Genomic DNA, 13,510 nt, shown 5'->3' with positions numbered 1-13,510 from the left:
TCAGATGCCGGATCCCAGTTGGAATTTTCTGGTCCAGAAGGAGATTCCAGGATTTCAACTCAAGGAGGAACCTCCAGTGTTGCTGAGGCCGATTGGTGGATCCCAGCCGGAATTTTCTGGTCCTGAAGGATCCTCCTGGAATTCTGGAGGTTCCAAGGACGATCCCAAACCTCCATCGCTGACTGTCAGGTCCCAGTTGGAATTGCGAGGTCCAGATGGAGATTCCAGGGATTCCAACCCAATGATGATCCCAACGTCCATCGCCGGTCGTTGATCCCAGTTGGAATCGCGCTCCCGGAAGGATCATCCTGGAATTCTGGAGATCCCAAGGACGATCCCAAACCTCCATCGCTGACTGTCAGGTCCCAGTGGGAATTGCGAGGTCCAGATGGAGATTCCAGGGATTCCAAACCCAAGGACGATCCCAACGTCCATCGCCGGTCGTTGATCCCAGTTGGAATCGCGGTGTCCCACGGAGATGCTGGAGATCCCGACCCAAGGAGGAACCTCCAGCGTTGCTGAGGCCGATTGGTGGATCCCAGCTGGAATTTTCTGGTCCTGAAGGATCCTCCTGGAATTCCAGAGATCCCAAGGACGATCCCAACCTTCATTCCCAGATGCTGGGTCCCAGTCGGAATCGCGTTTCCAGATGGATCCTCCCGGATTCTGGAGATCCCAACCCACGGCTGAACCTTCAAGCCCGAATCCGTGCGGATAAAATCCACTTTTCCACCTGGAAAAATCATTCCCAGATGATTCTGGGGTGGAAAGGTCAAACCTGGGCGTGGCCACGTGGATTTATGGGATTTTTCCCAAATTTCCCCCCAAATCCGGATTTAATTCCCACCCAAACAGCGGAACGCTGACGGACGGATCCGATCCCAACATCCTGGCTTAAAATTCCATGGAAAAAGTGGATTTTGGGAGTCCTTTTATTGCTTTTATTGTTTCAAAAGATCCAAAGGATCCAATTTTCCAGGATTTTGGGGGAGGAAGGAATTGGTGCTTCCAAGGCTGAGAAATCTGGGAAAAAGCAGCTAAAAACCAACAGATTTTAGGAAAATATTTGGGGCAGATCCAGGTTTTTTGGGGAAAAAAATCTGGATTTGGTGGTTTGGAGTTAAAATTCATCCCACAAAAAGCCTTTCCCAGGTTTTCCTGCTTCCAATCACCACTTTTGGGGGAAAAATTCCCTAAAAAAAAGCTTCTTCCGTCATTTGGGAAGCCGGATCAGGAGCGGCTCCGAGATTTTGGCCTTTCCCAGTTTTTTATTGGAACAAGGAGAGTTTGGCATCGGCCCGTGCCAAAAATTCCCAGATTTTCAGATTGCTGGGATCATCCCACACCTCATCCTAATGAGAATCCGCCCTTGGATTCGGGGGGAAAAGAAGGATTTTCAAGTAATTTTGGGATTGGGATGGGTTTGGAGAGGGAATTTTATGGGATGGGATTGGGGCTCTGGATTTGGGATGAGCCCAATCCCGTAAATTCTGGTGGAAAATCCGATAAAAATGGGGTTTAAAGGATAAATCCAGGGAGTTTCACTCCTAGGAAGAATTCAGCACCAAATCCCGGGATTTTCCCATTCCTAAATCAGGTCTAAAAATTCCAACAAAACCTTTCAACCTCCTCCAAAAAACCCTCAAATTTACGGAAAACTCCTTCAACTTCCCCTGAAAAATTCATTCCAGCGTTCTGAGATCCCTAATTCCAGCTTTATCCCGGAAAATCGCCAGGAAGCGCCACCAGATCTGGCTCAATCCTGGTTTCTTTGGGATTATTTCATTTTATTTGGGATTTCTGCTCCCTCTCCGCTCCGGAATCCGATCCCGAATGTTTCTGTGGGATTCTCCAACACTGCAGCCCCCAAACCCTTCCCGTTTCCTGGACTTAGGCCCGGCTCAACCGCGGATTTCAGGATGGGGACAAATCCAGCGGGAGGCGACGGCAAATCCCAAACCCACGGCGGGAAGGGGCGCGAGGGAAAGGCGGGAATTGGGAAAATTTGGGATAAGAAGAAGGAAAAATTGGGATTTCAGCCCGACGGCGGCGCGAGGGAGGCGCAGGCGGCGACGCCGGGGACTCGGGATTTCCAATTCCCCCCGAATCCATTTTTTCCTCCAGATCCCAGATCCCGAATCCGCCCGGTGCCGTAAAATAAAAAGGGATTTATCCCTAAAATCCCGTTCCCTCCATTTTTAAAATCCATAAAATCCCGTTCCCGCCATCTTTTTTTCTCCATAAAATTCCATTTCCTCCATCTTTGCTCTATAAAATCCCATCTCCTCCATAAAATCCCCTTTTCTCCACCTTTTTTCCTCCATAAAACCCCATTTCCTCCATTTTTCTCCATCAAATCCTTCCTCCATTTTTTTGCCATAAAATTCCACTTCCATTTTTTCTCTATAAAATCCCATCTCCTCCATAAAATCCCATTCCCTCCACCTTTTTTCCTCCATAAAATCCCGTTCCCTCCATTTTTATCCATAAAATCCCATTCCCTCCACCTTTTTTTCCTCCATAAAACCCCATTTCCTCCATTTTTATCCATAAAATCCCCTTTTCTCCACCTTTTTTCCTCCATAAAACCCCATTTCCTCCTTTTTTCTCCATCAAATCTCCTTGTTCTCCATCTTTATCCATAAAATCCCCTTTCCTCCGTTCTTTTCTCCATAAAATTCCACTTCCTGCCTCTTTTTGGATCCCCACAATCCTGTTCCTTCCATCTTTCCCTGCACAAACCCCCATTTTCTCCACGGTTGGTTTTTTTTCCCCCAAAATCCCATTTTCTCCACAAAATCGTGTTCCCTCCATTAAACCCCATCTCCTCCACCTTGAACCAACGTTTCCTTCAGAAAATCCCACTTTTCCCCAAAAAACGCCAATCCCACTCTACCAAGACCTCCCACGGCGCTCGCTCCAGGGAACAACAGAGAAACAACAACTCCGGAAAAAATCCCGGCCTGGGGGCAGGAGATTCCGGAGGTTTCCCAAAAGAAGAAGTGACGGCGGAGGCAGGAATGAAATCGAGTTTATTTGTCCGGAGAAGGTCGGGAAGGGCGGGAAGCGCTAACCTGAGTCCGACTCGTCGCTGTCGGAGGAGCTGGACTCGCTGCTGGATTCCGACTCCGACGAGGAGAAACCCTTGAGCTTGGAGGAGCCGGCCAGGACGTCGACCTTCTCTGCTGGGAGAGACGGGAAGCGGTCAGCGCGGGGGCCTTAGGCCGGGATGGAACACCCGAGTGCAGCTGCTTGGTCCTAAACCCAACTGGGTGCTCCTAAACCTAACTCCGGTTGGTCCTAAACCCAACTGGTTGGTCCTAAACCCAACTGGATCCTCCTACACCCAACTGGATCCTCCTAAACCCAACTGGATCCCCCCAAACCCAACTGGGTGCTCCTAAACCCAACTGGTTGGTCCCAAACTCAACTAGTTCATCCTAAACCCAACTGGTTGGTCCTGAGCTCAACTGGTTTGTCCCAAACTCAACTGGTTCCTCCCAAACCCAACTGGTTCCTCCCAAACCCAACTGGGTGCTCCTAAACCTAACTCCGGTTGGTCCTAAACCAAACTGGTTGGTCCTAAACCAAACTGGTTGGTCCTAAACCCAACTGGATCCTCCTAAACACAACTGGTTTGTCCCAAACCCAACTGGTTCCTCCTAAACCCAACTGGTTCCTCCTAAACCCAAACGGTTCCTCCCAAACCCAACTGGCTCCTCCCAAACCCAACTGGTTGGTCCCAAGCTCAACTGGTTCATCCCAGACTCAACTGGTTGGTCCCGAGCTCAACTGGTTGGTCCCAAACCCAACTAGTTCATCCCAAACTCAACTGGTTCCTCCCAAACCCAACTGGTTCCTCCCAAACCCAACTGGTTGGTCCTGAGTTCAGCTGGGTTATCCTGAACTCATTGGTTCATCCTAAACTTAACTGGTTCATCCTAAACTTAACTGGTTCATCCTGAACTTAACTGGTTTGTCCCAAACCCAACTGGTCCAGCCCAAACCCAACTGGTTCCTCCTAAACTCAACCTGTTGGTCCCAAGCTCAACTGATTCATCCTGAACTCATTGGTTCCTCCTGAACTCAACTGCTCCGGTCCAAACCCACCCAGCCCCTCCCACCCTCTTAAGTTGATTTTTAAAAATAAAAATACAAAAAAAATTTTTTAAATAACAAAAAAAAAAATCTTTAGTAATTAAAATTAAAAATGCAAATTCCAGCAATTAAAAAAAAAAAAAAATTCAGTAACTAAAGATAGAATGGGAATTGAAGTGCACAAAGGTCGTTCATTTTAATAAAAAAAATCTGCTTAATTTTGTTCATTTCAAAAATAAAAAAGTAAATTAATAAAAATTTTAAGATTTTTATACTTCGATAATTAAATCCACTAATCAAATAATTAAACAGAATAATTTATCAATCTAATAAAATATTTTAATTAATTGATTTAGCAATTTAAATTTAACTCAATAATTTAACCCGAACCTAATAATTTAATGCCAAATAATTTAATAATTTAATGAAAAATAATTTAATAATGTAGCGACAAATAATTCAATAATTTAATGACAACTTAACAACGTAGTGACAAATAGTTTAGTAATTTAATGACTAATAATTTAGTAACTTAAAGACAAATTCCGTAACTTGGCTTCAAATTCAACAATTAAAACGCAATAATTTCAAAGTCGCCAATTTCAGATGAAAACCTGGAATTCCTCCGAACCGAACAGGAACGGCCGAGCTCGGCACCGGCCGCCATCTTGGATCCCAAAAAATCCTTCCAAGCCTCACCAAAAACCCCAACCCTTGGGAGCAAAAGCGCCGGAAAAGGCGGCCGGGACGGCCCCGGTTTGGGCACGGGGACGCACCTGGGGGTTTCCTCTTCTTGCGCAGGCAGGAGGTGACGTAGCGCTCGAGCTCGCGCAGCGTCGACGGCTTCAGCGTCTCGAAGTCGATCTCGATCTCGTCGGGGTTGGAGTTCTTGAGCGACGGCTCCCGGGACTGGATGATGTGCACGACCCTGCCCAGCTTCTCTCCGGGCAGTTTGTTGATGTCCAGGCTCAGCTGCCGCTTCTCCTCGTAGGACATGGGCTTGCACTTCTCCTCCTCCTCCGACTCGTAGGCGGGCGCGGCTTTGCTGGGCTTCACCGTCGCCGGCTCCTTCTTGCTGCTCACAGGACCACAGAACGGAGTTTTAGGCTTAAACCCAGCTTAAAACCGGCTTAAACCCAGCTTAAACCCAGTCTAAACCCAGCCTAACCCACAGGAGCCGGAGGGCTTCGCTGCCGCCAGCTCCTTGCTGCTCACAGGACCACAGAACGGAGTTTTAGGCCTAAACCCGGCTTAAACCCAGCACTAAACCTGGCCTAAACCCGGCCCTAACCCACAGGAGCTGGAGGCCTTCACCACCACTGGCTCCTTCTTGCTGCTCACAGGACCACAAAAATGGCATTTCAGGCCTAAACCCAGTTTAAACCCAGCCTAAACCACCACATTTTGAGAGGGTTTAGTTTTTATCCTAAAAATAAGAGGCTTTGTTGGTTGTGGCTTTGGGGCGAAGCTCAAGCATGAGTTGGGGCAGAAAGCCGAGCTTAAAACGTGTAGACGTCCGAAGTTGAGCTCAAGGTAGTCTTAAGTGAGCTCAAGCTGGTTTTGGACACCCAAAACTGAGCTCAATTTGCTCCTGGACACCCAAAACTGAGCTCAAGGTGGTCTTGGACATCCAAAACGGAGCTCAAACTGCTCCTGAACATCCAAACCCGAGCTCACCCTATTCAGAAACCCAAAACTGAGCTTAATTTATTCTTGAACACCCAAAACTGAGCTCAATTTGTTCCTGGACACCCAAACCTCAACTCAACCTATTCAGAAACCCAAAACGGAGCTTAATTTATTTTTGGCCACCCAAAACTGAGCTTAATTAGCTCAGGGACACCAAACCCGAGCTCCACCTGCCCAACCCAGCGTCCCCAGTTGAGCCCCAAAAGCTGAGCCGACCTCAGGGCTGGACTCAACCCCACCCCCCCCTGCTGGGTCAGGGGGCCACTCGTTAAGGGCCTGGGGTTAATTCCGTTAATTAGCAGAGGAGGACGCCCAAAGTTCTCCCGGGGCATTCTGGGAAGGGCCCACCTGGAGGCGCTGCTGTTGCTGTTGCTCTTCTTGGCCTTCTTGGGCGGCGGCTCCTTGGCTTTGCTCTTCTTGGCGTCCTCCAGCTCCTCCTTCTTTTTGTGCTTCTCCTTCTTCTTCTCCTTCTTGTCCTTCTCCTTCTTCTTTGGTTTGTTCTGCTGGGGCTGGGACAGCGCCGCCAGCTGCTCGTGCACGGCCTTGAGCTGCGGGGAACGGGCACTGGTGGGACGCGGGAGGTTGGAGAAGTTCTGCAGGGCCACCAGATCCGACCTCGGACTGACCCCACGTGGTCACCCAGAGCAGTGTCCATGGACACCTCCAGGATCATCAGATCCAACCTCAGACTGACCCCACGTGGTCACCCAGAGCAGTGTCCATGGACACCTCCAAGGTCATCAAATCTGACCTCAGACTGACCCCCATGTGGTCACCCAGAGCAATATCCATGGACACCTCCAAGGTCATCCAACCTGACCTCGGACTGACCCCCATGTGGTCACCCAGAGCAGTGTCCATGGACACCTCCAGGATCATCAGATCCAACCTCTGACTGACCCCACGTGGTCACCCAGAGCAATGTCCATGGACACCTCCAAGTTCATCAGATCCAACCCATGACTGACCCCACGTGGTCACCCAGAGCAGTGACCATGGACACCTCCAAGGTCATCAAATCTGACCTCGGACTGACCCCACGTGGTCACCCAGAGCAATGTCCATGGACACCTCCAAGGTCATCAGATCCAACCTCAGACTGACCCCACGTGGTCACCAAGAGCAGTGTCCATGAACACCTCCAAGGTCACCAAATCTGACCCATGACTGACCCCACGTGCTCACCCAGAGCAGTGACCATGGACACCTCCAAGGTCATCAGATCCAACCTCAGACTGACCCCACGTGGTCACCCAGAGCAGTGTCCATGGACACCTCCAAGGTCACCAAATCTGACCCATGACTGACCCCACGTGCTCACCCAGAGCAGTGTCCATGGACACCTCCAAGGTCATCAGATCCAACCTCAGACTGACCCCCACGTGGTCACCCAGAGCAGTGTCCATGGACACCTCCAAGGTCATCAGATCCAACCTCAGACTGACCCCACGTGGTCACCCAGAGCAGTGTCCAGTCACTCCTTGGTCACCTCCAAGGCCATCCAATCCAACCTCCCACCACGTTCCAGCAGAAGGATCCTCCTGGAAAGCTCCCGTTTCTTTGAGCTTTGCTCGAAACCCAACGACTTTGACTCAACCCAACAACGTTGGGTCAACCAACCCAACCCAAGGATTTTGAGTCAACCCAAGCCCACTTGGGATCAACAAAGCCAATGATTTTGGGGCACAAACCCAACGACTTTGGATCAACCCAACACTCTTAGGTCAACAAACCCAGAGATTTTGGGTCAACAAACCCAATATCTTCGAGTTAAAAGGCACCAACTTTGGGCCAACAAACCCAAGGATTTCAGGTAAAACTTCAGAACTTGGAGTCAACAAATTGAAGGATTTCAGGTCAACCAACCCAATGATTTTGGGTAAAAACCCCAGAACTTGGGGTCAACAAATTGAAGGATTTCAGGTCAACCAACCCAACGATTTTGGGTAAAAACCCCAGAATTTGGGGTCAACGAACCCAAGGATTTCAGGTCAACCAACCCAACGATTTTGGGTAAAAACCCCAGAATTTGGGGTCAACGAACCCAAGGATTTCAGGTCAACCAACCCAACGATTTTGGGTAAAACCCCAGAACTTGGGGTCAACAAATTGAAGGATTTCAGGTCAACCAACCCAACGATTTTGGGTAAAACTCCAGAACTTGGGGTCAAGAAACCCAACGATTTCGGTGCCTCGGGAGCCGACGCCCGTGGGAAATTCACGCCTTCGAGCCGTGACCCCGAGGCCACCGACGCCCGCTGGAAGGAGCCCGGGATGAGCCCGTACCTGCTCCTGGAGCTCGGCCAAGCGCTGCGCCCGCTCCTCCTCGGAGTCGTCGGAGGAGCTGTCGCTGTCGGAGGAGCTGTCGCTGCTGCTGTCGCTGGACGAGGGCGGGGCCACCTTGGTGGGGGGCGGGACCACCACGGGGGACGAGGCGGGAATCACCGGCTCCTCCGGCTCGTCCGGCATCTTGGCGAAGCGCATCTCGAACACGTCCTGGAACGACAGCGACGGGCGCGGAGTGACGCCGGGTTCGGCACCGAGGGGAGCTCCGGAAGGGGGAGTCCCTACGGACGTGGGGGTTCTACACAAGGGGTCAACATTTGGACATGGGGTGGGGGGGAAGGCGATCCCAAAATCTTGGAATTCCTTGGAATTCTGACTGTCTGCGAGGTGGGGCTGGGGGGAAAATGGAAAGGATTTCCTCAATTTCTCGTTTAAAAGCTGCGTCTTCCAGGTTCTCGAGATCTTCTTGGATCGCTTTCGGTTGATGTGATCTTAGAGATTCCACCGTGGATTCCCAGTGGAGATCCCAACCCTCTCCAGAGTGATTCAGGGGGGAAAAAATTACAGGATTTACTCCGTTTCTCGTTTAAAAGCTGCGTTTTTCAGCTTCCTGAGTAATTCTGGATCTTCTTGGATCATCTTTGGTTGACTCCGTGATTTCAGAGCTCTTTCCCAACCTTAATTCCAGCACTGATTCCCACTGAAGAGAGTTCAACCATCTCCAGAGTGAATTTGGGGCAAAACTGAGAGGATTCGTTCATTTTAGAGCGGCGTTTTCCATGTTCTGAGTTCCTCTGGATCTTCCTGGATCATCTTTGGTCGCCTCCATGGAGCTGGAGGTCTTTTCCAGCCTTAATTCCACTGTGGATTCCCAGCTCCCGCTGCTCTTCATCCATTTCAGGGGGTTCCCCTCATTTTGAAGGATTTTCCCTCATTTTGAAAGATTTTTTCCTCCTTTTTAAAGGATTTTCCCACCTTTCTGAAGGATTGTCTCTCCTTTTTCAAGGATTTTCACTCAATTTTGAAGGATTTTCACTCAACTTTGAAGGATTTCCCCTCCTTTTGGAAGGATTTTCCCTCCTTTTGGAAGGATTTTCCCTCCTTTTGGAAGGATTTTCCCTCATTTCGAAAGATTTTCCCTCATTTCGAAAGATTTTCCCTCATTTCGAAGGATTTTCCCTCATTTCTGAAGGATTTTCACTCAATTTTGAACGATTTTTGCTCCATTTTGAAGGATTTCCCCTCGTTTTTAAAGAATTTTCCCCTCCCTTTGGAAGGATTTCACTTCTTTTTGAAGGCTTTTCCCTTTGTTTTGGAGGTTTTCGCTCCATTTCGAGCATTTATGACCCAATTCCTGTTTCCCACGAGCCAGAAATTCCCATCCCCCATCGCCACCGGCCGGAAAAGCTCCACCGGCGTCGGAATTCTCCTTCTGAAATCCTCCAGCATCCAAAATCTGACATTCCGGGCTGGTTTTAGGCCAAGTTTTATTCTCCATGGATTTGGGAGAAGCCGGATCATGAAATGTGGGAAGGATCCCAGAAAATCCACGCGGGAACGGCTGGGAAATAAAACCCCACGGAATCAAACGGGAGCTAATTAACGTATTTCTAATGCGGGATTCAAAACCTCTTCCAGCAACCGGAATTCTCCGGAAAACCAAAGAAAAAGGGATCTTCTGGTGCTGAAAAAGCAGGGAAATGAGCGATTCCCGAGGCTGGGCTTTCGCAGGACTCCGGCTGTCGTTTTTGGGATTACAACGCTCAAAATCCACCTTTTTTTCCATCTTCATCCCAAAATTTCAAGCTTCCCGAGCGGTTGAGCTTTCCAGGAATGTGATCCCAACCTGGAATCCTGGGTTTGGTCTGGATTTGGTCACCCGGAGACGTCGCTCGCTGAGGATTTTCCCCCAAAAACGAGGTGAAAAACGGCAATTTTCCACGGAAACGTTCAGCCCGGGAGAGGAAAAATCGAGATTTCAGCTTGGATTTTGCCTTTTCCTCCTGCTGGGGGTCGGAAAATTCCCTGGAATTTCACCCAAAAAGGTTTTTATGCCGGATCCAAACACGCTAGAGAGCGGGAATTGCATTTTCCAGGAGTCTCCTCCTCCTAAATTCCAGGAAAAGAACCACTAAAAAGACCCTGGATTCCCCAAAATTCACCCCGAAACTCACATTCCCCCAGCATTCCTCAGCTCCCGTTAAACCTGAGCTGGATTTTCATGGAAACATCCCGGAAAATCCACAATTTCCTCAGATTTCCTGCGTTTGCTGCTGCTTTTCCCTGGCTTTTCTCTCCCAGCTCCACATCTGGATGGATCAGCAGAGCTGGAGCCCTTTCCTGATTTTTCCAGTCCCAAAATTCCACAAATTCCTTCAAATCCCATTCCTCCTTTTCCTTCTCCCTGTTGTTCCATGAGTCAGCCTTGGAATTCTTCCCTTAATTCACGTTCTTCCCAAATTTCAGCCATTTTCCTCCTAATTTTGAGAGATTTTCTTCTCATTCCACGTCTCTGGAATTGGGGCTTTTCCTTCCTCCCATCCCCTCCACGGCCGAAGGATTTTTCCACGCCGATTTTCCATCTTTCACACAGATTTGGGATCCAGTTATTAAAAATCCCATTAATTTCTTAGGAAAACAAGGACCACAATCCTCCCAAGACCAAAAAAAACCCAGGAAAAATCAGGATTTAAGGGAATAAACGCCTGGAATGATGAATGCGGGAAGCACTGGAGGTGCTTTTAAGGAATTTTTGGGTTAAAACCCGGAATATTGGAGTATTTGGAGCTCCGGGAGTGGAGGGAGCTCAGCTTTTCCCAAATCCGTGGGATTTTCCTTACTTTAACCAGGCAAATTCCCAAAAACCGCTGGAATCCAGGTGTTTTTACGGTGTTTCGATGCCAAGGCCTTCACTGGCGCCGCGGGAGCTTCGTTAGGAGCCGATTAACGAATTCCAAACCCTTGGAAATGAGGAAAAGATGGGAGAACTGCCGGGAAAAGCGCCGGAGGAGGGACCTAAAGCTCAGCAGGGCCTCTCTGGGTTCCTCTCGAGGCTTTTTGGGGACAAAAGGGACATTTTGGAGCCACGCTCGTCCTTCCTACTCCTGCCTCCAAAACTGGGAGGGACAGGAAAAAGAGAAATATTAAATAAAGCCCGGCTTAAAGGGGGAGCTGGGAGGGGAAAAGGGAGGGGAAAAGGGAGGGGAAAAGGGAGGGGAAAAGGGAGGGGAAAAGGGAGGGGAAAGAGCTGGGATGGGAAAAAAAGGAACATGAAATAAAGCTGAGCCTAAAGGAGAAAACTGGGAGGAAACTAAGAAGAAATGGAGAAGAAATGGAGAGGAAATGGAGAGGAAACGGAGAGGAATTTTAGCTGCAACAGGAAAATGAAAAACATTAAATAAAATCGAGCTTAAAGAAGGAAACTGGGAAGAAACTGAGGGAAAACCGAGGGAAAACCAAGCTGGACCAGGAAAAATAATCAATAAAGCTGAGCTTAAAGGAGGAAATTGAGGGGAAACAGAGCTGGGATGGGAAAAAAAGGAATACAAAATAAAGCTGAGCCTAAAGGAGAAAACTGGGAGAAAACTGAGAAGAAATGGAGAGAAAATTTGACGGAAATCTGAGGGAAAACTGAGGGAAACCTGATAGGAAACTTTATCTGGAACAGGAAAAAGAAAAATATTAACTAAGATCGAGCTTAAAGGAGGAAACTGGGAAGAAATTGAGGGAAAATTGAGAGGAAATTGAGGGAAAACTGAGGGAAAATTGAGAAGAAATTGAGGGAAAACTGAGGGAGAATTGAAGGAAATTTGAGAGGAAAATGAGAAAAAACTGAGGGAAAATTGAGGGAAAATTAAGAAGAAATTGAAGGAAAACTGAGGGAAACTTGAGAGGAAACCGAGGGAAAAACTGAGGGGAAACTGAGGGGAAAACTGAGGGGAAAACTGAGGGGAAATTTAGCTGGAACAGGAAAAAGAAAAATATTAACTAAAATCGAGCTTAAAGGAGGAAATTGGGAAGAAATTGAGGGAAAATTGAGAGGAAATTGAGGAAAAACTGAGGAAAAATTGAGAGGAAATTTGAGAGAAATCGAGAGGAAATTGAGGGAAAATTGGGGGAAAATTGAGAGGAAATTGAGGGAAAACTGAAGGAAAACGGAGGGAAAATTTGAGGGAAAACTGAAGGAAAACTGAGGGGAAATTTAGCTAGAACAGGAAAAAGAAAAATATTAACTAAAATCGAGCTTAAAGGAGGAAATTGGGAAGAAATTGAGGGAAATTTGAGAGGAAATTGAGGAAAGACTGAGGAAAAATTGAGAAGAAATTGAGGGAAAACTGAGGGAGAACTGAAGGAAATTTGAGAGAAACTTGAGAAGAAATTGAGAAAAAACTGAGGAAAAATTGAGAGGAAATTCGGAAGAAAAAGGAGAGAAAATTGAGCTGGGATAGGAAAAAGAGAAATCTGAAATAAAGCTGAGCTTGGAGGAGGAAACTGAGCTGAAACCGAGCTGATTCCTTCCACTTCCACGACAAAAAAAAGCCAATTTTCACCTTTTTTTTTTTGCCGAGTCAGCGTTTTTTGGGAGCATTATTCCAAGACTTTTCCCAGAGGGAAAACGCTCCTGGAAAAGGGGCGGAAGTTTCCCCCAGGGATCTGGAATCCTCACCTGGAGCTTCCTGGCCATGGCCACGACCTCGTGGTCGGCGGGGTTGTACTTGTAGCAGTTGGAGAACATCAACCGCACGTCGGCCGCGAATTCCTGAGCGTCCCGGTATTCCCGGTTCTCCAGCTTGGACTGAAAGGGAGCAAAAAACCCCAAAATTCAGGGCTGGAAAAGTGGGAATTTTGGGTAAAAGAATGCCTGATTTTGGTCCAAAAGAAAATCTGTTCTTTGATCAAACCCCCCCCCTCGTTTTGGTGCAAAAAAATGGATGGTTTTTGGTCAAAAGAACGTGAAGTTCTGGTGAAAAAAACAACTTGTTTTGGACAACCAGAAGGGCTGAGTTTAGTCCAAAAAATTGCTACTTTTGCCCAAAAAACCTCCTTTATTTTGGTCCAAAAGAGTGACTTGGTTTGGTCACAAAACCCCTTGTTTTGGTCCAAAAGAACGACTATTTTTGGTCCAAAAAATGATTACTTTGGGCCAAAAAACCCCTTCTTTGGGTCCAAAAGAGTGACCAAACATCCCCATACCCAAAAACGCCACTGAAAGGTGCTGAAATCCTGGGATTTTTCCCCAAACACCCTTACTCTGAAACTTCCTACTAAAAACCCCAATTTTGGAGCTCCCAGGACCTATCCTGGAAGGATTTTGGGGCGATTTTCTTCCTAAACATCACGAAAATGCAACCAAACATCCCAAAAACGCCACTGGAATGTGCCCAAATCCTAAATTTTTTCCCTGAAATCCTGGTTTTTATCCCCAAACTCCCATTTC

At 47.9% G+C, this 13,510-nt stretch overlaps 1 protein-coding gene across 1 annotated transcript in view; it reads right to left on the bottom strand.

Annotated features, from left to right (window-relative positions):
- The window catches only part of LOC116438885 (bromodomain-containing protein 4-like), a gene marked incomplete at both ends in the record, with an annotated part of 38,009 nt that extends 25,117 nt beyond the window's left edge, over nt 1-12,892 (bottom strand). The window contains 5 exon segments of the mRNA XM_032097900.1: nt 3,075-3,185; nt 4,875-5,173; nt 6,136-6,335; nt 8,074-8,283; nt 12,740-12,892. Of these exon segments, the coding sequence (XP_031953791.1) occupies nt 3,075-3,185; nt 4,875-5,173; nt 6,136-6,335; nt 8,074-8,283; nt 12,740-12,892 (973 nt within the window).
- Between the last annotated feature and the right edge of the window lie 618 nt (nt 12,893-13,510).

Source organism: Corvus moneduloides, unplaced genomic scaffold (genome assembly GCF_009650955.1).
Source record: "Corvus moneduloides isolate bCorMon1 unplaced genomic scaffold, bCorMon1.pri scaffold_144_arrow_ctg1, whole genome shotgun sequence".
Classification (NCBI taxonomy): Eukaryota; Metazoa; Chordata; class Aves; order Passeriformes; family Corvidae; genus Corvus; species Corvus moneduloides.
This window is presented reverse-complemented; position numbering and strand designations above follow the sequence as displayed.